The sequence below is a fragment of the Rhodnius prolixus genome, unplaced genomic scaffold (genome assembly GCF_049639745.1).
Source record: "Rhodnius prolixus isolate KJV_2025 unplaced genomic scaffold, Rpr scaffold_2, whole genome shotgun sequence".
Taxonomy (NCBI): Eukaryota; Metazoa; Arthropoda; class Insecta; order Hemiptera; family Reduviidae; genus Rhodnius; species Rhodnius prolixus.
In genome coordinates this window covers 27,940,571-27,963,645 of record NW_027411592.1, presented here as the reverse complement: position 1 = coordinate 27,963,645, position 23,075 = coordinate 27,940,571, and the positions used below count along the sequence as shown (strand labels likewise).

At 34.4% G+C, this 23,075-nt stretch overlaps 2 protein-coding genes across 2 annotated transcripts; both read right to left on the bottom strand.

The window, feature by feature from the left end:
• Positions 1-2,773: 2,773 nt before the first annotated feature.
• LOC141449369 (uncharacterized) lies at positions 2,774-9,769 on the bottom strand. Its single transcript, XM_074118755.1, has 3 exons — positions 9,317-9,769; positions 8,170-8,231; positions 2,774-6,375 (listed from the first exon to the last, which is right to left on the bottom strand). Exons 1-3 carry the CDS (start codon positions 9,338-9,340, stop codon positions 4,662-4,664), a joined length of 1,800 nt encoding a protein of 599 aa, XP_073974856.1. The 5' UTR covers positions 9,341-9,769; the 3' UTR covers positions 2,774-4,661.
• A 6,991-nt stretch (positions 9,770-16,760) lies between these two features.
• On the bottom strand, positions 16,761-22,854 carry LOC141450189 (uncharacterized). Its single transcript, XM_074120344.1, has 3 exons — positions 22,753-22,854; positions 19,970-20,037; positions 16,761-17,535 (listed from the first exon to the last, which is right to left on the bottom strand). Exons 1-3 carry the CDS (start codon positions 22,852-22,854, stop codon positions 16,761-16,763), a joined length of 945 nt encoding a protein of 314 aa, XP_073976445.1.
• Positions 22,855-23,075: the final 221 nt, after the last annotated feature.

Here is a 23,075-nt window from a genome sequence, read left to right as displayed (position 1 = left end):
AACGTGAAATGTTTTCTTATTTGTTTAATTAATAAATAAGAGATTAGTAGCAGGCTGTACTTGGTTAATTAAGGAGAAGTAAAAACGTATGACCTATTAAATTATTTAGTTATTTACCTATTTAATTATTTTAGTGAATTCTCTTACAGATTAGTCTAATTATTGATGTGACTGGAACTGTCCAGTAAGATGAGATAAGAGTAAAATTTTTCCATTTTTCCTCTCCATAATGTGAAAGTAAATTAATAAAATTTGTAAAAACCTAGGAGGTGGGCATAAACTTGCGTTTAAGAAGAGAGGCCAGTAATGAAAATTAAATTTCATTGTTCAGTCGCACACAGCCTTTGCAAGGTCGCGGTTTCTAGTTCCCGCTAAACATTTGCTGTGTTTCTTCTCATTTCTTTTCAGACTACCAGACAATGCATCTCATTCATCGGCAGAAGAAGGAGCAACAATCGCCTTCCTATATCCTTCACATATTCATCTCTTCAGCGTCAGTTCTTCTTCATCTTAAGCTTTAGGTTTGGTCCGCGGAGTTCTTATTTTCACCCTCTTTAAGGCCCTAGCCCTTCCAGCGTTGACCCTACCTGGAGTCCAACCTTGACGAGGTGGTGAGGCATACGCACTAAGGGCACTAGAGACTAACCCTCTCTAAAATTCTCGCGTCTCCGCATCTGGGTGTAGGCGCCTTCGCGTGCCCACAGTTATGTTGTAGAGAAGGCATGAACAGAAAACCATAATTATAAAAACTATATTCTTATTAGCCTTCTACCAAAACCTAAATTCTAATTTTTCTGGAAAAATGTTACAAATTAAAGTTTTAGATTTATAATTTTTTTTTTTTTAATCAGTGCACAAAGTATTTGGGTATCACATTTTATTATATAATAAATATAAGTAACAAGGTAGAACAATAAACAGTAATGGTACTTTAGATGGTACATTACAGCTCCTTTCCTAGAACGGCAGTTAATAGAATATTCCTGGAAATTAAGGTTGTAAATCAACCAACTGTATCGATCAATACTGTTGGTACAAAAATTTTCACTTTCTGCGTTTATATTATTTTCTAGTTATGGTGGCAACCGATCGGACTGCAGCAATTACAGATGTACGAATATGCATCAAGGCTAAATGGTAGGGAATCGAAACCTTTCATGTGCTAAAAGAAGTCAAGTAGGTTGAGCTTCTATTGATTAGGTGGAGAAGATATGAAAGAAAACATCCGTAAAAGCTCAGAGCCAGATTTTTTGTAGTACAAAATGAAAACATAAGTGACCTAGAAATCTTGAAACCAAACTGATTAATCTATTTCTGCTGTTGGCTGAAAGTCCAAAATCGATCAGGGATTCAAGGAATGTACGTGTTACGACGTTTAAAATCAAAGATATAATCCAGCACTGAGCTCCTAACCACATTTTCAATCTTTCTTTTCAACTTTCATTTAATCATCCCACCTTTCTGTTTTCAAAACATCAGCTGCACATTCCAGACGTTTATTTCCGCCAGATCTAATTTTAATAAGCTTCACTAGAGTATTGTCTTTTTAGTAAAGGACAAACCTTACTTAAAATTGTGTTTTAAATATCTGTAGGAGAGATGACTGCTTCTATAGCAGGTGGCAAGGGTTGTAAACAAACTGTTTGTACTATTTAAATATTGGAAAGTGGAAGGATTGGAAAGAATACTCTATGAGTTAACATTTATTTTTTAATCTTTTTTATTAAAAAGGATTCTTTTTTGGCAGAATCACTCTCACAAATTGCCAAAGTAATAGAAATAAACTTCTTTCCGCTAAATACAAAACAATCGCTAAACAATTGCAGTTGGAGCAGTGGTTCGGTTCCACTCTTAGAGTTATTTAATTATACCCCGATGTGAAGTCATGACCGGTTAAAATGATTTATAAACCTCTAAAGAAAAAGTTGTCAAAATTCTTTATTTAAGGGTGCAGCATAAATCAGTTCAATTTAATTTAGTAAATAACTATATAAATAGAATTAATTATATCTTATGGTTAGAAATACTTCCAATCAAACACACATATTTTGATGTTCTACATTAATAAAGTTTTGGTATTTGAAATGTTTCAATTTATCTTACATATTGGCGAAGAGTGAAAACGAGAAATCTCAAAGTGGCAAATAAAAGGCAAAAACAAATTTCCTGTAGAGAGTCGACTGGAACGAGACGCTCCTGACTCAAATAGTTAAAATAAAACTTTTTTATCCAAATGACGAAGAATGGATACATTACTTCCAACCCCTAGAAATGCGTTTGAGTGCTAAGAGTACTTGACGATGATAAAGCAGACAGATTCTGGCGATGTTCTTGATTAAACTTTCTCCGGAACCATTTCAATTACTCATTAAATATTTCTGCTTGCATTCGATGAATAATATTTCTTATTGAAAATTACTAGAGTTGTTAAATCTATATTATACAAAACTCTATTCACTTTAGTAGAACGAGAGGAGTAGAACACAAAGCGACACACAGACGCCATCAGAGCAATTGCAGGGCGTTGTAAATCTGACTATATGCGTAAGGAAGGAACTGGGACTAGGAATTTTTTATTTATTTATTTATTTACAACCTGTACATATACATATACATCAAGTAAATGTGTTCTTAATTGAGTTAGGGATTGTAGGCTGAATGTTAGTGGGTCCAGCGCCACAATCGGGAAGGCATGCTGAGAGGGGCCAGCCAATACTGGAACTCTCTAGAAGTTGGAAGGAAGTTTAGGAAATTGGTAAAAGGTCGCGGGGCCAACGTCTTTTCAGGCCTCGTGGAGGACTGTCAGGATGGGTTGTTGTGGATAAGGCTTGTACTGTGCGATTAGGATGTATGGTTTGGCTATTATGGAAATTAAGGAAGCGAAAATGGATTAGGTCATTGACAAAAGAGATATTGAGGTCTGTGTAGAGGGTTAAATTGGATACATAATAAGGAGCGTTGACGATATGCCGAAGGACTCTAGATTGAAAGGATTGGATTCTTTGGATGTTGCCCCAAAGCTCAGCTCCGTAGGTTCCAGATGGGTCTTAGTAGTGACTTGTGTAGAGTCAGTTTGTTCTGCACTTTCATGGCTAATCTCCGCCCTAGCAGTCTTCGTAGTTGTCCGTATCGTCTATTGAGTTCTTGTCTTTTCAGTCTAGTGTGTGAGTTCCATGTAAGTCCACTGTCTAAATACAGTCCTAGGTAGCGTACTTGTATGGAGGTCGGTATTACTCTGTTGTGTATGAGTAGTAGAGCACAAGTTTGTCTACGTAAGGTGAATGTAATCTGTTTGTCTTCGTTTAGTCTAATTCTCCATTTTTTTGCACCAGGATGAAATGAGGGACCAGGAAATTAAACATAATTACAAATGATGGCAAACAGATATGCATTTTAATGTCTTCCACTTTCAGAAGTAGAATCGACAGTTTTAAATTTAGTATAATCAGCAAGGAATTAGTGGGCATTTAGAAGTATCGAGAGCCGCTAAATCGGTGGTAACTGAACCATTTGGATGAAGTACGGAAGTTTTCTACTGGACAAAACAATATTAGGTTATCCACCCAAACGTGGAGCAAGCCAGTAAATTACTCGTCAGGTCAGTGAAAATGACATTCAACGTTTCAGATTTGACTGGGTTCCTGCTTTCAACTTACCTGGGCAGATCAAAGCACAAGGAAAACATGGGGAAAAGTGTGGTATAAATAAACTTAATACAATTTAGTAAATCATTATTTAAATGTAATTAACTATATCCTACAGCAAAACAATCCCCCGCGTTTAGATGTTTAAATTGTAAAATACTTTCGAAGAGATCTTATTTGAAATTTAACAATAATTTATCTAAAAAACTGTAAAATATCTCAATCATTTTTGTACCCCCTAAGGCCTGCTATTGCAGCTGTATGATTGACAGTTGCGTTCTGACCCAACTTTGAAGATTTATTAGTTAATCAAAAACAGAATGAACCTTTAGTTTCTTATAAGGAACAAAATTATTTAAATTTTTTTAAAAGATCTCACAAAGTACTCAGGCGCCAATATAATTGTGATATTCAGGTTTTCATGAGGTGGAACAACACAAGAATATATTTACAATATCTCAAACCATTCATAAAATTATTAACAAGAGAAATTAAATATATATACAATAAAATTTGAAACTTCATAGAATTGTACAAAATCATATCAGTTTAATTTGACTAGCGACTCTAATTGTTAGAGATGAATTAATTTTCTTAGAAAGTAGAGGAAATAATGAACTTATTATGGTAATTAATCTGACCGTTTTATTTTGAATAAAGAAATCACGTTAATTATTTATTAATTCCATTATCCAACGGTATTAGGAACTACTAATTGCAAAGTTATGGATATGAGGATAATATTTGCAGTTCATTTAATATCCAGTGGAGCTTTATCTGTTGTATCTTCCTTTCAAACCACTCATAGAGAAAGTAAATTGCAAAATAAATTAGCACATTTTCTGAATAAACTTCCTTCATAAGTGGATAATTTGTTCTGCTTTCAAAGGCAGAGAAAATTTTAAAAAATCAATGAAGTCCCATATAAATAATGATACAAAAATCAAACTATTCCCATAAAACTGGCAATAGGCAGAGATTATCTTAAATGTTGGTTGATTTCCCTCTACCATTTTACTAAGTTTGATCAGAATTTATTCTTTTTCCAAAGTTAACTTCCTGGTAACTGGATGACAAGCCTGTGCCATTAGTTCTGTGGCCTATTTTTGACTGATACACAACAGAAAATCCGTCACTTTTATTTTTTGTTTGCGTCCTATATCTTGAAGGATTCAAACGAGGCATCAGAGTGGCATCACGATATTCTGAAGTTTGTACTCCATTGTTGGAATGATACTCAGGAGTTGTAGGTTGTAAAGGATTATACTTTGAAGCAGGTGTTGCGTGATATAATCCAGTACTAGAAGATAATATCCCATGCGTACTTTTTTTATTGCTATCTTTGGAGTAAGAAGGAAAATTGTTTGTGCCACTGTTGCTTATTTGTTCCTTACTGTAATCTGTATTTCCTGGTTTATTAGTATTCATAAGATGGTAACTGTGATTAGCGTCTTGTTGATTATTGGGTTGTAAGTAATTGTAGAAATCTGGTGTATTACTTGTTGAGCTCATGCCGAAGGAATCATTATAATGTCGTTTTCCTTGATTGTTGTTAATTAGATCAGTATTGTAAAACGGTTGAACTAAGTTTGGTAACGATCTGTGGGGTCCTTCGTTAAACGGGGCTATTATAATTTTTTGAACACTTGGATTCAGATGATCATTATTATCAAAGTTTTGTGGAGATTTACCGGTCAAACTTTGTTCTGTAATTTCACCGTTGAAGTAGGCCGACAAAGGTATACTCAAGGCATTCTTTCTCACAGCTTCATGGCCTGATTCGATACTTGAACTTTGCGGGAAATAGTCTGATTTGCCATTCCACGAACTACCATAATAATCAGATGAAGGGACAAATTCACTAGAATTAATGAAGTCATCAAAACTTATTTGACTAAATTTGGATGAACTTTCCTTAGGCTTCTGATCCCAGTCATCAGTGTGTTCAGCTACTGGAATAGACCATTTTGTATTTTCACCATCTTTCTTATGCCAGCTTGGATGTTCTCGTCTCTCTGGCCAAATGCTATCTTTACTGTAACTATCTTCAAATATTTCTGACCCTTCGTATTTATCATTGATTAAATAAGGTCTTCTACTTCTGGGCTTTTGATCACGATGTGGTTGACCTCTTTTTTTACCATTCGATCGATAATTAGTTGGATTAAAGCTGCCCCAATCTTCTTGTACTTCATGAGATTCTTCTTCATAATCGCATTTTTTTTTGTGAATACGTTCTTTATTCCCTCGTCCTCCCCGGGAACCAGACACTTTTCTTTCTCTACCATCCATTAAGTCTTCAAAATGATCCCTTGCCAAGTGTTCCAAATCTTCAGAGAAATCATTATCTTGTTTCCAGCCTTTCATTACTCCGTAATAATCCTTATGTATTTTACTTTCTTCTGCTCCAGATTCTTCGTAACTATTTCGTTTTTCATCCTTTCCTTTGGTTACAACGAATCCTTTTGGTTTAAATTTTTGCTCATACCCTCTTGTCTCTTTCCAATTTTGATTGTCTTTTCTATTGCGACCTTCATGTATTTTTGGCTTCCACTGGTTATCTTTCCAATCTGGTTTCCATTTGATTTCTTCTTGAATTTTTACAACTTTGACAACTGGTTTTGGCTTAGGTTTAGATATTTTTTTTGGATGTTTGTGTATGTGTACTTTCTGTGTGTGTTGATGGTAAATGTGCTTGATTCTGGATGGCACTTTTATAACCACTTTCTTCCTGAAATCAATAATTATAATTAATAATGTGCACGTAACATTATTTTTTTTCAAATGTTTATACAATTTTACTTCATATTTCAATTAATTAATATTTGAAAATTATTTTGGATAAAATGATACTCTGGTCACCCTATATACTATTAATTATGGAACGTTATAATTTTTTTTGCATGTTTTTTTTAGTATTTAAGCTCCTAAAAATACAAAAAAAAATTTTGAAATCGGTTAGGTTTTTCAAAAGTTATGGTAATTTAAAATATGAAAAACAAATTTCACTTTAATGTCAAAATTACCTTATTTTTTTTAAAGAATCTGTTCAAACTGGGCACAATCAACGGATAGGCAAGCCAAAACTCTGGACTCCCACGCTCTGCTTGTAGCAGCACTTGTGGTGGCGAAGTCAAGATTTAGGCAGGCTAGAGTTATTCGACGTTCAGGTAGTTTATTCAACAAACGTTTGGTGAGGAGATTTAGGAAATCAACTAATCGGCCCATTCTTCTACAGAGAGAACTTAGCTGGTGCAAGGTATCTAACTTTTTTTAAGTGACATTTTACCAGTTCTGCTTGAAGATGTTCCTCTACAACGTCGGCTAGATATGTATTTTCAACAAGATGGTTGCCCGGCACATAATGCGAGAGTGGTTCGAGGTTACCTGGACACAAATTTCCAAGAAAAGTGCTTAGGGACTCATTGTCCCATCCATTGGCCACCTCGATCTTTAGACTCAACCCCAATAGGCTATTTTTTGTGGGGATATCTAAAAAATAAAGTGTACTGTAACCTTAATCCCGTAGCTTCAGTCGATGATCTGAAACGTCGAATAACTCTAGCCTGCCTAGATCTTGACTTCGCCACCATATGTATTGCTACAAGCAAAGCGTGGGAGTCCAGAGTTTTGGCTTGCCTATCCGTTGATTGTGCCCAGTTTGAACAGTTTCTTTAAAAAAAAATCACATAATTTTGACAATAAACTGAAATTTGTTTTTCATATTTTAAATTACCGTAACTTTTGAAAAACCTAACCGATTTCAAAACTTTTTTTAGGAACTCAAATGCTATAAAATTATGCAAAAAAAAATATATAACGTTCCATTTGAAAAAAACAAAGTTGGATGCTGTATCTCGAGATACAGGGGTTTAAAAAAATTGGTCAATCACTAAAAACAAGCTAGACTAAAAATGATTAAATATGTGTTTTTTATTTTTTCGAAATTTCCCGTTGTTTAAAAAAAAAAGTGGGTGGAGCACATAACTCAGGTCACCCTGAATAATTATCATTTATCTGTTTATCGTTGAACAATTACAGGTGCAACTTAGTGAAACTATGGCGCTGCTACAATATTACTAAGTAGACCTAAATGCAGTTACAACTTTGTGGCATCTAATTTTTGAAATGCCGATTGTCTTAGTGTCATTTGAAATTTTAACAAACCCGCACTTGAAGAATTAGAGCTCAATCCAATCTCAATCATTACAGAGTAAACAAATAAATAGGGTAGTTAAAATAAATTATGTGTAGTTAAAATTAACTGTAGGCTAGGTTTTATGATTATACAGTTTTCATAAAAACTTCCTTCTATTTTAAAAAGGTGACAGCATTTTCAAGTGCTTGAATGTGTGTTTAAGCGTAACTTAATTTCTTAAAATCCAAAAACCGTGAAAGGAAATGTAATTACATAACCTGCATCCATTTATTGTTCATGATTTCGAGGGGAAAATTGGCCTTTACAGGAAGGAAAGCGGAAGTATTGTTAGTTTTTCTTAATAACTATCTTTATTCTTTTACTTACAATTTCTCATCTGCTTTTGTGTTTTGAAGAAATAAACATCCGAGAACCGCCAGAAATAAGCCCTGTGAACAATAACAAATTGAAATGCGCAAGTCATATTACTTAAATAACTTACAAAGCATAAAATCAACCACTAACAAAGAAGGCAGTTTTGTCAATAGCATGAGATCACAGGATTTTGTTGAAGGATAGGAGACTTCACAGCTCCGTCACAAACAATATTTCCTGAGAAAACGTTGCAAACTGAAGTGGTTGGTCCCCGTGGGTTGAAATTCAACTAACTCGTAATTTTGTTTTGGCGTTCATGTAATAAATAGAACTGAAAGAGCTGAGCGATTGGAGGCGAGGATCAGAAAGCTATGATTTAATGTGGTACTGAATACGATTCTCGGTCTGGCCTTTGAAATTTATTTTACAGTTAATTGTAAAGTGAGTTAGTTGGGCTGAAGTGTTACTCTAACAAGTTAATTGTCATGTTAGGTTTGTGTCTCTTTTCTCAACTATTGTAACAAACACAAGGGTTCACGCCTTATTCTAATATACTGCTTCGGTTGCAGTTATGACAGTTTTCAAGCCATTTCAAGCTCTAAATGAATTACAACGCATACTTACGTATTTTCATTTCTAGATCGTTCTCTCTTTATTCAATCTAATCCAAATCTTTTTTAAAGAAGTATGGCAAATATAGAAAACTATTTTGCAGAATCACACTACAGCGTTAGAATCATTTTATTGGGAAAACGTTGGACTAAGTGCATTACTCAAAGAGTTTCTACTGAGAAAAATGAATTCATTTTTGAACGAAAAAAAACAGTCCTTTAATGCATCGGTCCCTCCGAGAACCGCGCCTATGAAGATACTCTCTAACATCTAATGTGCCGACAGGGCACCAGAGACTCTCAACCATCAAGAACTACGAACAGACTTGTTCGTAAAAAAAAAAAAAAACTTTTTTGTATTCAAAGCGTTTAGCTCCTTGAGAACTCAAATTTCAAATCAATAATTTCTACGATCGCAATACTTCTCTCAAGAGGTAAGAGAAATTAAAGGAGAAAGCGTTGAAAGACTGATGTAGTCCTTTATAGTTGAGATCCTTTATTAATAAATAGCACAACACTGACACATATTTGGGCACTTGATTACTTACAATTCTGAGAACGAGAAGCGCCATTAGAAGTGAAGAGGTGTTCCTTGCACGATGATCGATATGCACATACACTTTGAAACAATTTCAACACCAACTGTACATTATATACCCACACTCTATGGTCAGCTGGAGCGCATCCATCATAATCCCCTCATTGTCTTATTATTATACTTTTAATTAAGGAGACATCTTCATTATTGGTGCTCATTCGACCGCATCGAATGTCGTTTTTGTTATTATTATAGGCAAAATTCCTTAGCACTAGATTTCATTTGTAACCAGTCCATTTTTTTCCGTATTTTGGTTCTATGTTTTAGTAGTCATCGCTATAGTGTTGAAACTTACAATGGTGAATTGATAAAAAAAATTTGTTTTGATAATAATGATTGTTTAAACACGTTTCGTTAATAAGATTTACATATAATTTCTTAGGAGAGAAGAAAATCTAGTAGAAGGCAAGTGGAGAATGGTAAGAATTCACAGTAACTTCTAAATAATGGACCTTTTGATAAATTATTGCCATTTGAAGTGGGAGAGTTTAAACTAATCATTATTTTAACCTTTAAGTAATTGTAAATATCTAATAAATATTTAAATAAGTATTGCAATAATAGTACTATGAAAGTGTAGTAAGGAATAATTTCTGAATCAAAACACGGTGTATTTTTAAGTTCGATTACCTATTGTAGGTAGAGAGAAGGAATTGAATCGTACATTTTATCGATTTTGAGTTTCCTCTAGAGATATCCATTTTAAGGATCCCCTGAGTCGAAAATATAGTTTTTAATAATTGATCTGTGTTTGTGGGTGTGTGTGAGAGAGTATCCATGGTAACTCAAAGAAAAAAATCGCTTAAAGTTCAAATTTGATATTTCATTTTGGTGCCAAAAGAGAGCGCCATAGTTTTGGTCGCTTTGCTGTAATAATTTCTTAATTCTTAGGCTGGAAACATAGTGGAGCGGCGAGCAAAGCGGCGATGATAGCGAAGAGCGAAGCGGCGAAATCAAACACAAGTTAACATATGGGACCGCGCATAGTGGCGAGCAAAGCGAAGATAGAGCAACTCTATCTATTTCTAGTTTTTGTTTTTGCCGCTTTGCTCTTCGCTATCATCGCCGCTTTGCGCGCCGCTCCACTATGTTTCCAGCCTTAAGGGTTTTCTCAAACATATCTTCCACGATTTTTCTTTCTAATGGTTTGCAGATATATAATTTTTATTGGACTCATTTTTACAGAAAAATTGGTTGTACTACCAAAATTGTAAAATTGAAAAATTGTACTATCTTACAATCTCCTTTTACTCTAAACATTTTTCTTCAAAATTCGATTTAGGTTACTCCTGAAAGGCAGATTTCTCCTAAATTGTTGAAGGATTAAATAACACTAAAACAATTGGTGTTGGAGAAAATTTGATTGAAAACTGAAAATACTAAGAGAATGTCGTGTGAGTCATCGGGTTCATCACATTTCTGATATTCTTTTTAATTTATTTGATATTTACAATCTACAGGAAAATATGCAGTAAATGAATATGATGATATGATTTTCTTGAGCGAAATAGCCGCCTCCAGCAACACTCTCGCTGGGGTTGGAGGTGGTTTGGGAGGCCAACAGCATCCACAGTGATGGATTATCTGGAATCCAGATGGAATTAGGATTTAGAGAAGAATAGAAGGAGGTCAAAAAAATCTCCGTATTTAGTTTATTTTTGAGTGATTTACACATGGGATTTTATGATCTTTTTTAAAGAATTTTAGACATAAAATTAAGTAATCTGTAATCTGACGAATAATTTTTGATTAAAAAGACTGGATTTTCTGTGAAATTGTCAATGAACCCTATAGTTCAAGTCTAGTTGGTTTGATCATGCTGTTGTATTTTGTCGTTTCTGTTCAAATGGTAATTTCATCATCTGCCTACAGGGGCAGTAGTACTTTGTAGGTGTAAGTTATCTATTCAGTTCATGTCTTTTTAGTCTAGTGAGTATTCAACGTGATTATCGATGAACCAAGTTAGCAGGAATAAGAGGAATTTCTAACGATCATAATCGTATAACCTCAAGTGCACACATTCTCGTGAGGTAACATTAGCCACAAGATTTTGCTTTGTCCCACATCTCCCTTTCTACTAATCCTATTCGTACTACAGGCTTAACTCAACTTGTTCGATCTCACAGCCTTCTCGATAAGGACTTGTTGGAAGTTCGGGAACTTCCTGGGGCAGTTTGTCCCTTGTTACTAGTATTTTTAGTTTGAAAGTATTAGATTTAAAACTGAAATTATTTTACTTTTTCCTTTAACATCACATTAATATTTATATTCATTTATTTATAATAATAATAAACTAATAACCTTAATTCTCACATGGGTTATTAACCACTATTTATTTGCATATACTTAATCCCACAATTAATAGATTTATTTTTTTTAATTAAAAGGGGAAAGTTACTTAAGTCAATAGAAATAGTGTGATGAAAATTTGACAAACAAATTCTTCTTGTTAGCTGAGTACTGTTGCTAAATTTGATTTTTTCACCCAACAATTGAAGCAGATGGTATAAAAACTTTTGTTTATAATGCAGTAATTGTGACTAAATATAATGTAGTGAATAAATCGGAAATACAATTGAAGCGTATCTATTTGAAACAGAGCTGTAAAATTAAAATAGCTGAAAATATTCAAAAAGAGTCCTTAGAATGAGTTTTACATCGAAAGAAAGTTTTTTACGGCTAGATAAAAATATAGAAGTTAGATTGTTACTACAATTAAATACTGTTGAGTTTACCATCAGTAAAGTATTCTGTCATCCTTGCAATGAACATCGTTCGTATAATTAGTAGGAGAGTTAACTGTTGCGGATCTAAAGTATGATAAGCGAGGAAGTTGGATTAATTAATACGAGAATGTAATTCACTTAATTGGCGAAGATAGTCTAGTTTTTTTTTTAAGTTTTTAATCAGCTTCTTTACACCTTTATCTTTTAAGCGAATAATGCTATACAATGGTTTTGTCAAAGGGAAATAATGAAAGTAATGCTTAAATCGTTCCTCTTTCTAAGTAACTCTTGTTAAATTATAATTGATTTTCACTTGGTGTTAACTATCCAATATTTATAGTTACATGAATTTTAAATATGGGGCTACGTTGACCGCTGATGTGGATATCTTCTGTTTGGAGTGACCCCAACCTGACTTCCGTGTCTCTTACAAGCTAGATGAGCTGGTGTATAGGCTCCTGCATATGGTGATCTTGAAGTAGGGTATGAACCCAGATGATTGGTGATAGAATGGATACCAAGACGTACAATGAATTTTGAGTGACTCTTTGGCTAGAGAGTTGTGCCTTCGCGTAGACTGACTGACTGATTGAGGGAGACAGGAGAGCCTTTGCTGAGAGGTACGCGCTAAGCCGTTGTTTGCTGCTTTCCGGTCCTGTATTTCCCAGGTATAAATATAATACAGGTTATTTGCAAAAGCTATCGCTTCGCAGCGTCACACATCACCCATGGGTAATCATAGAAGGACAAGGAATTTAAACACAAGTTTGCGAAGTGTTACGAAAAGTACCTTTTAGGAAATTGGCACAGTTTTCAGCGAGAACTTCTTTGTTTTAAACCTTTCAAAACAGCCGGCCACCTTCAATGTCGTCAACCGTAGCTCAAAAAGCAAAAACCAAAGTACCAAAAAGTTCCTTTTCTATATTTAGATTATGTGACACCACTGGACCCAACTGTAAACTTTCGGGCAAAAATCCAGTTTTTCCTGTTTTTGGAGAGTATTATTTGGGAGTATTCAGTAGCATTGGGAGTTATAAATTTCTTAACACTTGGTATATTAATTGTGCCCTAATCTATAACATTTCACCAGGAAGGGCCCGTTTGGGGGTAGGGGGTGGTGTCAGGCTTAAAACGTTTTCTCAGGCAATATCGATTTTAGTGGGTAGAAAAAGTAATAAAACACGCATTGGAACTTCATTTTACCTGACTTTTATTATTTCCTCTCTCTCCCCCTTCAGCATAGAATGGCTAAGTATGTGTAATAATACATTGTAAATTTAATGTAATAAGTAAAGAATAATACTTAATGACATCTTGTGAAGAACTCACACCTATTCACTAGACTCATTCAAATATAACCCACTAACTCTTCAATTACTCCATTCATTTGTCCAAAAACCTTTCAGCCGTCTGAGTGAGTTATGAAGAAGGATAGAGAATCAAGCTGATGTACTAGGGGGTTAGGAGATCTCTGAGTATATTGTGGAACTTTTTATATTTAATTTCAACTATTCGGATAGGGAATATTGAGGTAATGGGTTTTGGACGGTTATGAATAATAGTATTTTATTGACAACAATTTGAATTCAACAGGGATTAAAAATGCTTGGTTGAATCTTAATAGGATCGTTAAGTAGATCAATCGATTGCGAAGGGGCGATAGTTTTGATTACCTTCCAAGTAATAGTAACAGTAGTTTGATTAGGTCTTGTCTTTTTAGCCGCGTGTTGTTGTTCATTTGGCCATTTAAAAACACAACTTTTAAACATATAACTTTTATTCAACAATAATTTTTATGGTATGACATTTTTTTAAACAAACCATTTTTATCTTCATTACTCAAATTAATACAGTCTGGATCTTGAAAAGAACTATCAATTTTTATTCAAGTTTAAAGTGTAATCTGTCTTTCTTTCAATTTGTTAATTAATTAATCCTTTATTTTTAAAATAAACAAATAATAGTATAAAATTCAAAATTTGGAAATTGCATGGCTTACAGCCGTCTGCAGGAGTTAGCCTTTATATAAAGAAAGAAAAAGTAATACATAAATACATTAAAATAAGAAATACAAAAAATAAGGACATGATACAAAAAAAAAGAAATAAAAATAAAAAAGGATTTTACGGATGTATTTAAAGTGGAGGTGTAAGGTGAATACAAAAATAGGATCGACCGAGGTTTCCAAATGGAGGATGTAATTAGGGATAGAAGTGGGGAGCGCAAAGAGCTTTTTTATATAGTAGCGCTGGAACTTTTCTAATACTTCAAATTCTTCACAACCCCACACCTGACACCCGTAGCAGACACATCGCACGGGCAAGTACATTAAAAAAATTAAGCTTTGCGTAGAACGGGACATCATTTTAAGCTACGAAGCTGGACCAAACTCTATTAATGCCTGCCTTAGCTGAGGAAATTCTATCAACTAAATGTGGTGTGAAAGACAGACGCGAGGTTAACAGAATCCCTAGATATTTGTAAGAATTTACATTCTCTAGCCGCTTGTTCTTATAAAACCAACGCTCGTTGGCCGCTGGTCGACCTCCTTTCTTAAAAACTAAGACCTTAGACTTGCTGAAATTGAGAGAAAGGTTCCAACGATCGCAATACCTCTCCAGAAGATCGCAATTCCTCTGCAGTAGAACAGGATTATCGGCCAGCAACACAACATCGTCAGCGTACGTCAAAATACTTATCTTTTTCCCACCCACGCGAACTCCGCCTTCCAAAGTTAAAGGTAAATCATTTAAGAAAATACAGAAAAGAATGGGACTAAGAAGGCATCCCTGTCTGACTCCACTAGCAACCTGAAAAAATTCCGAAATACCTCCAATAGCACGAACCGCCGACTTAGCTTTTAGATATAGTGATTTCACAATTCGGATGAAATTGGAAGATATTCCCACATTGAATAACTATAAATTAAAGATGCATGGTCCACACAGTCAAAGGCTGACTTGAAGTCAACAAAAAAACTGTACAGTTTATGACGTGGTTTTAAAAAGGTTAAGTGAACAAGGCTGGTAAGGATAAAAATATTATCCAATGTAGAGTAATTACGCCTACAACCAGCTTGATTTTCACATAAAATGTTCTTTCAATTTGTTTTTACTCAATTTTCCGTAATCAATGCATTTTATATATTTCTTATGATATATTTTCTTTTTGTTGACATGTTTTGACTCTTTTCCTTCTCTCTTTTTGAGAGAGTCTCAGAAGAGACCACTTGAGTCTCTTCAGTTTTATTACAGCTTATTTCTTCAATAATTCGCTCCTTACAGTTAAAACTATCTTCTTGATTCCTCTTTTTCATCTCAAATTCTTCAGTTAAAATTGATATCAACCTACCCCATTTTGTGATCATTCTTTCATTATAAACTTTTCTTCCCTTTTCTCAAACAATTTGCGTAAATAATTATCCAAACTTTTGTCTATCCAGAGTTTTCCTTGAGTAATTTTTTTTGAAATCCTGAAACCATTTCTCGACAAGATAATCGTTCAGCCTCAAAAATCTTAAAAATCATAGAATTGATTTTTTGTTGAATAATTGCCTGTCAAACCAAAATTGTAGGTAATTATTTCTAAGAGCAACATTAATATCATCAAAAGCAAAATATAAGGAACCAAATTATGATTGGAATGCATTGTCCTGAAAACTTTAAATCACAACTTATTAAACAGATTATTTTATTGGACTATAAATTATTACCATATGACATTTTTAAAACAATATACACGCCGATGTTGTTCCCCACTTATAAATATATATAGTGTATAATATATGTATATGCATATTTATTTATATAAATCACTTATACTCAGGGCCGGATTTAGATGAAAAGAGGCCCTAGGCTATTTCACTTATGAGGCCCTTTCACCTCCCATTTTTATGTTTGTAAATAACATGAGAGATAATAAAATACTTCATTACTGTGATATATATCAATATGTTAGCAATTAGTCCTCAACTCAGAACAATTTAGAAACTTGGCGATAGATCGTTCTCCTGATATGAATCAGAAAAATATGTGTGCATCAAGTGGGTTCATCAAGATGTTCTCTTCAATTAGCTTAGAGAAGTTGTGTCACATCTAAAGCCTGGGGAACATGTCCTCTTTAACCGTTACCTTTTCTTTCTCCAATATTAAAATCATTGTTTAAAGTAACGAAAATCAATCATTTTCATACTTGATTGATGTCGACACTTGATTTTGAATGATGGAACAAATCTTCGATATTTGAGCCTGATTATATTTTAAAAGTATTCAGATAAGAATATATTGCCTTTCTAAGGCGTTGAACTCGGAACAATCTACGAAGAGGCTTAAACTAATGAGATGAATAATGCTGGTGGATCCGAAACGTGTTATAATTTAAATTATTGGTATTGTCTTCTTACATTCGCTGTGGAAGAATTGAATACAGAAGACAATTTTAATTAACATATATTAAAAAAATAAAATAAAATATACAAAAACTACCATTAAAATCTAACTAATTCTCTTAGATTCAAATGGACGATGAGGATTTCAGATCAGTAACCTCAAGGATTAAAAATAGATCAATAGGAAATGTAAAATTCGCTTTCAGCTTTACATTGATCCTCTACAATAGGATCTCTTTTCTTTGGTAACATGACTAATCCCAACATATCTTAATCAAGGATTATAAGTAAGGGTATATTTCGCTCCCGATTTGAGAATAAATACTGAATTCGTCATTGTGTTCAGCATATCGTGACAAGCCTTCATGGTGAGATCCTCCTTCATCGTCGATATTATGGTGATGTTTGTGATCCGCGTCGCCATGGTGTTGATGGCCATGCCCAAAATGTCCACCATGGTGATGACCATGTCCATGCTGACCAGAATGTTTGTGGCCATGGTGTAGATCTCCTGCATGGTTGTGCCAGTGCCCTTGGTGTCCATGATGGTCGTGTCCATGACCGAAATGTCCACCATGATGATGTCCATGATCACCATGTCCTTCATGTTTATGTCCATGGTCGAAACTACCACCATGATGATGGCCATGCCCAAAATGGCCATCATGTTTGTGACCATGTCCATAATGTCCATCATGTTTGTGCCCATGTCCGAAATCACCTTCGTGTTTATGACCATGGTCAGCAGAGCCGTGATGTTGATGTCCGTGTAAGGCATGTCCTGTATGTGTGTGTCCATGTCCAAAGTGGCCTGCATGATGATGTCCATGATCTTGCCATCCATGATGTTTATGGCCATGACTATGGTCGCCTAGATGTTTATGAGAGTGGGAGGCTTGGCCTGCATGCTTATGCACATGATCTACCTGCCCTTTGTGCTCATGTTTGTGATGGACTGTGTGATCTTTTTTGCCACCGTCAATAATTTTGTACACAGTGTGAGTGTGCTTTATTATTTTTTCGTGGACAGGAACTTTTATTATCACCTTTTTATGCCTGAAACAAAATTTAAATATTTAAACACGATTCTATGTATTTAATTAATATTATATTATTAAATAATAATTATTATTATTATTATTTAGGCACTCTTCAGAAGACTGCTTAACTAGTAGTTTTGATGTAGCAGCCATTTTCGACGCAAGTTCCATGAAAACTGCTTTTTTTTTACTTTTTGGAGATGATAAAATAACATTTAAAGAAAAGTAAAAGTAAAGTAAGTTGTGCCTATTTTCAGATGGGCTTTAATTACCTAATTAGGCTAATTATTATCGCCGGCGGAAGCGACTAGCGTACGAACTTTACTATATAGTTCACATATTAACCATCAAATAAAATCCAATGCCTAGACCCGGAAATGCCGAACCCCAGCACCCTAACACATCTTAGCCTCGCCACTGATCGCTCGGCTCCGAAGTAGAGGTCCGATCTGTTCACCACACATGAGCATATATTGTTGTCCGAGATACTTAAATATATCCTAAATGGACGGAATTTTAGTTTACAGAAATAGGTAATTGAAATCCTTTTTGCAGAAAAGTTTTCAATTTGACGATATTTTCTAAAGCGTTAACTACCATTTCCTTTCAATTTGTTATACAAGTTGAATACAACTGGATGGTCCATGGATGGTAAGTAGTGAGAAGGCAGAACAAGTTGCCAATGTCTAGTGCATGCGTCCGTATAAATGTATTTATTATTATTATGGGACAAGCAAATATATTTGTACAGAAAATAAATATCATATATACTCTATTCGGACTTCCTGTGTGTCACAGAAAAACGTTTTGTAGATATCTTTAGAATATCTTAACTTTTCTGATAGCATTGTTCTCCAGGAGCTTCACTTATTTTTGCAATGTCTTTCGGGGTAGAGAGTTGGTATTTCTCTAGGTACCCGAAAAGTAGAGAGATAATAAAGATATTGGTCTCTCAAACGTTTTCCTAGGGACATTGCCAATAAAACCTAATCAGAATTTAAAGCCAGGTGATTTAACTAACAGAAAAAACTTTGATATTTAGTAACCATCACAAAGAAGATATCTACATAAAAGGAAAACCAAGTAGAATAAATCACCAGTAACTGAACTGCTTAATTTCGTGGAGCTTTTTTTTTAAATTCATATTCAATTAATTAAATATAGCGACTGCTAGAGAAAGAATTAAATGATTATCATTTTAACAATTCCTCAATCCTGTGTTATCCACAAGCTCATACTCTTGGCTCTTTACGTTATTCTTATCTCTTTTTATTTGTTTGTATTTCTTGACACAGCCACTTTTATTTAAAAATCATTAGATTTTTTTAATTTATTCCTAATTACACCCAACAGCTATTAAACATGTCTCAAAGTATCCGATTTTGAAATTCACGTAGATTGGCTCATCTAGATTCTGGACTGTACATGATAATAAGGAATTTGAAGGAAGTGTTGTAGTAGACATATTGTGGATCAGAGGTTTGTAATGACTGTGTAGATTTGAGTGGAGTTTTGTGTATCGAGATTGGGCTATTTCAGATACGAGAGGAATATTTAGATCGGAGTGTATGGTATGATTGGACATGTAGAAGGGTGCGTTAACTATTGCTCTTAGAATTTTAGACTGTAAGGTTTGAAGTCGGTTGATGTTCGATTTTTTTGGCACTTCCGTAGAGCTGTATTCCGTACGTCCATATTGGGGCAAGTAGGGCGGTGTATAGTGTTCTTTTGTTCGTCAGGGTCAGTTTTGAACGTTTGTCGAGTAGTCTTAACATTTTATACCTCAGATTGAGGTCAATTCGTTTCCGTCTCGTGTGGGGGTTCCATGTTAGACGTTTGTCAAGATGTAGTCTGAGATATCGTACTTGGTTAGTAATTGGTACAGAAGTGTTGTGGAAGGAGAGAGGAGGGAGAGTTATGTATTTAGATTTTAATTCATTCTCTTTGATTCTCCACTTTTGAAGTCAAGGCTCGAGAAGACTTAGATGTGATTGGAGTGAACGCATGCTATTACAAGATCTAGATGAGGGGATAGAATTGCAGTGTCGTCGGCAAATGTGAAAATAATTGTAGTCAGGTGAGTTGGTAAGTCAGCAGTATAGAGAATATAAAGTAAGGGGGCTAGAATGCTTCCTTGAGGAACTCCAGCGAGTATTGGAAGGATAAGAGAAGAAGAAGAACCTTATTTGACTTGGAAGAAACGGTCGGAGAGATAAGCCTTAAGAATGAGATAAAAGGTAGAAGACAGTAGGCGTTTGAGTTTATAAAGCAGTCCTGCGTGCCATACCCGGTCGAATGACTGAGATATGTCTAGGAAGACACCCGGGCAATACTGATTTAACTCAAGGGAAGTAGCGATTAATTTACTTATTTATTGTTGAAAACCTTTGCTATCATCATCTAACTTACGATTTATTTAGAACATGTTTGGAAATAAAAGTTTAACTTACGATTCTTCGGCTTCAGAATCACCAATGGATGATATTAAGTGCGGCGTTAGAGCCAGGGAGAAAATAAACTGAAACAAAACAACACTTAAAGAAATATTTGTGCAGCCATTATCTGAAGTGAGAAAGATAGAAAGGTAAGAGGAAGAGCCTTCAGATGAGATTACCTTAGTTGTATCACGACAGTTATGTAATATAAGGGCTACACAGTATAAAGGGTTAGTTATCTTCTTGGAATGTCAGCTTCACCTACCTCCAACTACCAACAGGGTTATTCTAAACATTTCTTTATTCTTTACTTCACTAATGGTTTGAAATCATCAGGGTTAATGGTTTCTACTCCATGTACACCTATCTCTTTTTTTCTTAGTTATCTTTTAAAATTTAAAAGAAAAATGTTCTTCCCACTAGTAATACGAAAAGTTAAAAAACTAACTATACTATGATTACCTAAGTTATTTATTTTGTTCTTTGAGGAATGAACATTGTTTTTATTCAAGAAACGGTGCGTTTAGTAATTTTACTTTTATGTGTCGTTCAGAAGTTGAATAAACTGTAAATGTAAAAAAACGTTTACTGACTTGTGCCATTGCGTGTTCAGAATAAACTCAACAATTTCTGAAGGCACCCTAACGTTAATTATTCTTTAATGTTAAGGAAGCTCCGTCTATTAAAAAAAATGTTAATCACATAAGATGCGCCCAAAGTCACACGCATTGTTTTTTTTAAGTTCTTAAAGATGTTACTTTTTGAGTTATCTCTGAACTTCACGCGCGATAACTGTCACGATCACGAGTATACAATGCACAGGTGTTTCTACACGCTATCAACATTGAAACTCTTCCTTGTTTTCTATTATTATTAATAATAATAATATCTGCTGCTATTTTCCTTATGAATGTGCACTACTAGATTCTTTGAATGCAAATAGCTTTCCCTTTCAAGCTTCTAGGAGAAAAAATAAGCTAAAATACAATTAAAGAAAACTTGATGGGCATCTTTTAACACACTTTCTTTTGATGCTTTCCGCAATTCACGAACATTTATACTGAATTTTATACAACTTTGTTCCAGTTTTTTATTTATTTATTTATTAGCGAAGCATAAGTCATACAAATGAGTACAGTATTCAAGCAAAAAAGTAAAAATCATAATAATACTAATCTTCTAAAAAAAATGAATATAAATAGGCAACAAAAACAATTACTTTAACCAAATTGTTGAAAAAAAGAAGTAAAAAAGAACATAAAATAAATATTGATTCAAATTAAAATAAGTTGATATTATTAAAACGAAAAGGAATAAACCCACTTCTTAAAAAATAAGTTTTTTGTAGTAACGTATAAAACTAAGCAATAATTCAATTTTTGGAGTCACAACTTCCGTTTATCGATAGTGTTCTGTCTGAGACATTCCTCTTTTAATCTCAGAATTAACCAATAACACTATTCGGTAAAAATATTTTTTTTTTTTCTACCAAATTAAAGTTTTCCAATTCAGATTTAAGAATAAAAGGTTTTATTTTAGGGAATTTATTACTATTATTGAAAAATCTTAAATCTGCACCTCTACCTAATGTAGTAAGTAGCCATGTAGCAATGTAGATTTTGGAAATAGTTCACTGAATTTAAGGTAAAATTTAAAAGAAAAATTTCTCAGGCAAATTTAACGTTTTTCAATTAAAATAAACATTTTTAATATCTTAAAAAAAACCTATTCTCAGTTTAATTAGAACGGATGTTGGCCTTCTCAATGAGCCTTCATTCACCTCTATATTGTGCAGCCGCTTTTAATTCTTCATCCCCAGCTTCTAGCTTCAACCTCATCAGTAAAATGCTGGACCCGAAAAATCTCAAACAAACTCATCATCCTCTTGAACACAATTATATCTCTGAATATCTAATTTCATTTGAAACATTTCTAGTTTAATCTTTGTGATTCTTTGTTTTTGATCCTCACATAAAACACAAAGAAGAAAACTAATTCTTAAACAAACATTGATACTCGTAGGACTTGGAAAACTAAATTTGAACTATTAATACGTAATAGTTGCACTAACAGAGTGAGAAGAATTGTTAAGGAAATAAAGTAGTAATTTCGATGGAATGAAATCAATCTTGCACGGTCCAAACATTATGAAAGTACTATTAGTAGTAATGGGAAATGTATTTTGGTCCAGATAGTTAGATCAGGAATGCTTTCTGACATTTTAATTTACAACAGAAGAAAAGCTGTTTAACTGTCGTTTTTATGTAACTTAGGAATTTGGTTTTTGTAACTTCTTTTTTCAACTCCTACTGATCACTCTTTAAATGATTAATTTTGAAGTTTTATAACTGAAACACTATCGGTTTTATTGCAGCTTTAACTGAGCAAACTGAAGGGCAAATGGGTACGACAGAAATTGGGTAACTTGGTTTTTAATTTTCCCAATTCCAAATCTATCTCCCACTTAATTACTATGCCAAAGAAATTTTTTATGTTTATCTTATAATTTAATCTTTTGTTTCGCGTTTAGAGTTTTTGACAACTATACTCGAAAAAAGTTTGTAACGCTGTTAGGTCTTAGGCCTAATAGGTCGAAGACGGTCTGGTGGAATGATCACCTCGAGAGAAGAAGGCGAGAGGTGAGGAGGCTGTTTAATAAAGCCAAAATCAACCAAGACTGGGCATCGTATAGAAGGGTACTGACGCAGTATAACGTTACATCGTAATATAGGTTTGGGACTGCCTAGGTGCACTGAAGGAAATTAGTAGCCATAATAAGGTCTTCCTGGTTTGGGTACCTGGGCACTCGGGTTACAGAGGCAATGAGGCGGCGGACCGCCCAAGCTAACTGCAGAATTACTCCAACTAGGACGGGTGGCCATAAGGATAGCAGTTGGCATTCTCACTGGCCATTGTAGATTAAATAAGCACATGCATCGCATGGGCCTGGCAACGGATAGCCTGTGTAGGTTTTGTCAGGAAGAAGAGGAGACGGCACTGCATGTGGTATGTCAGTGCGAGGGGCTGGTCTGGCTAAGGTACCGCCTCTTTGGCAAAGAGAAGCTGGTGCCCACAAGCCTCAGCCAGGGCCCTCTCTCGGACCTATTAAGGCTTTTAAGGC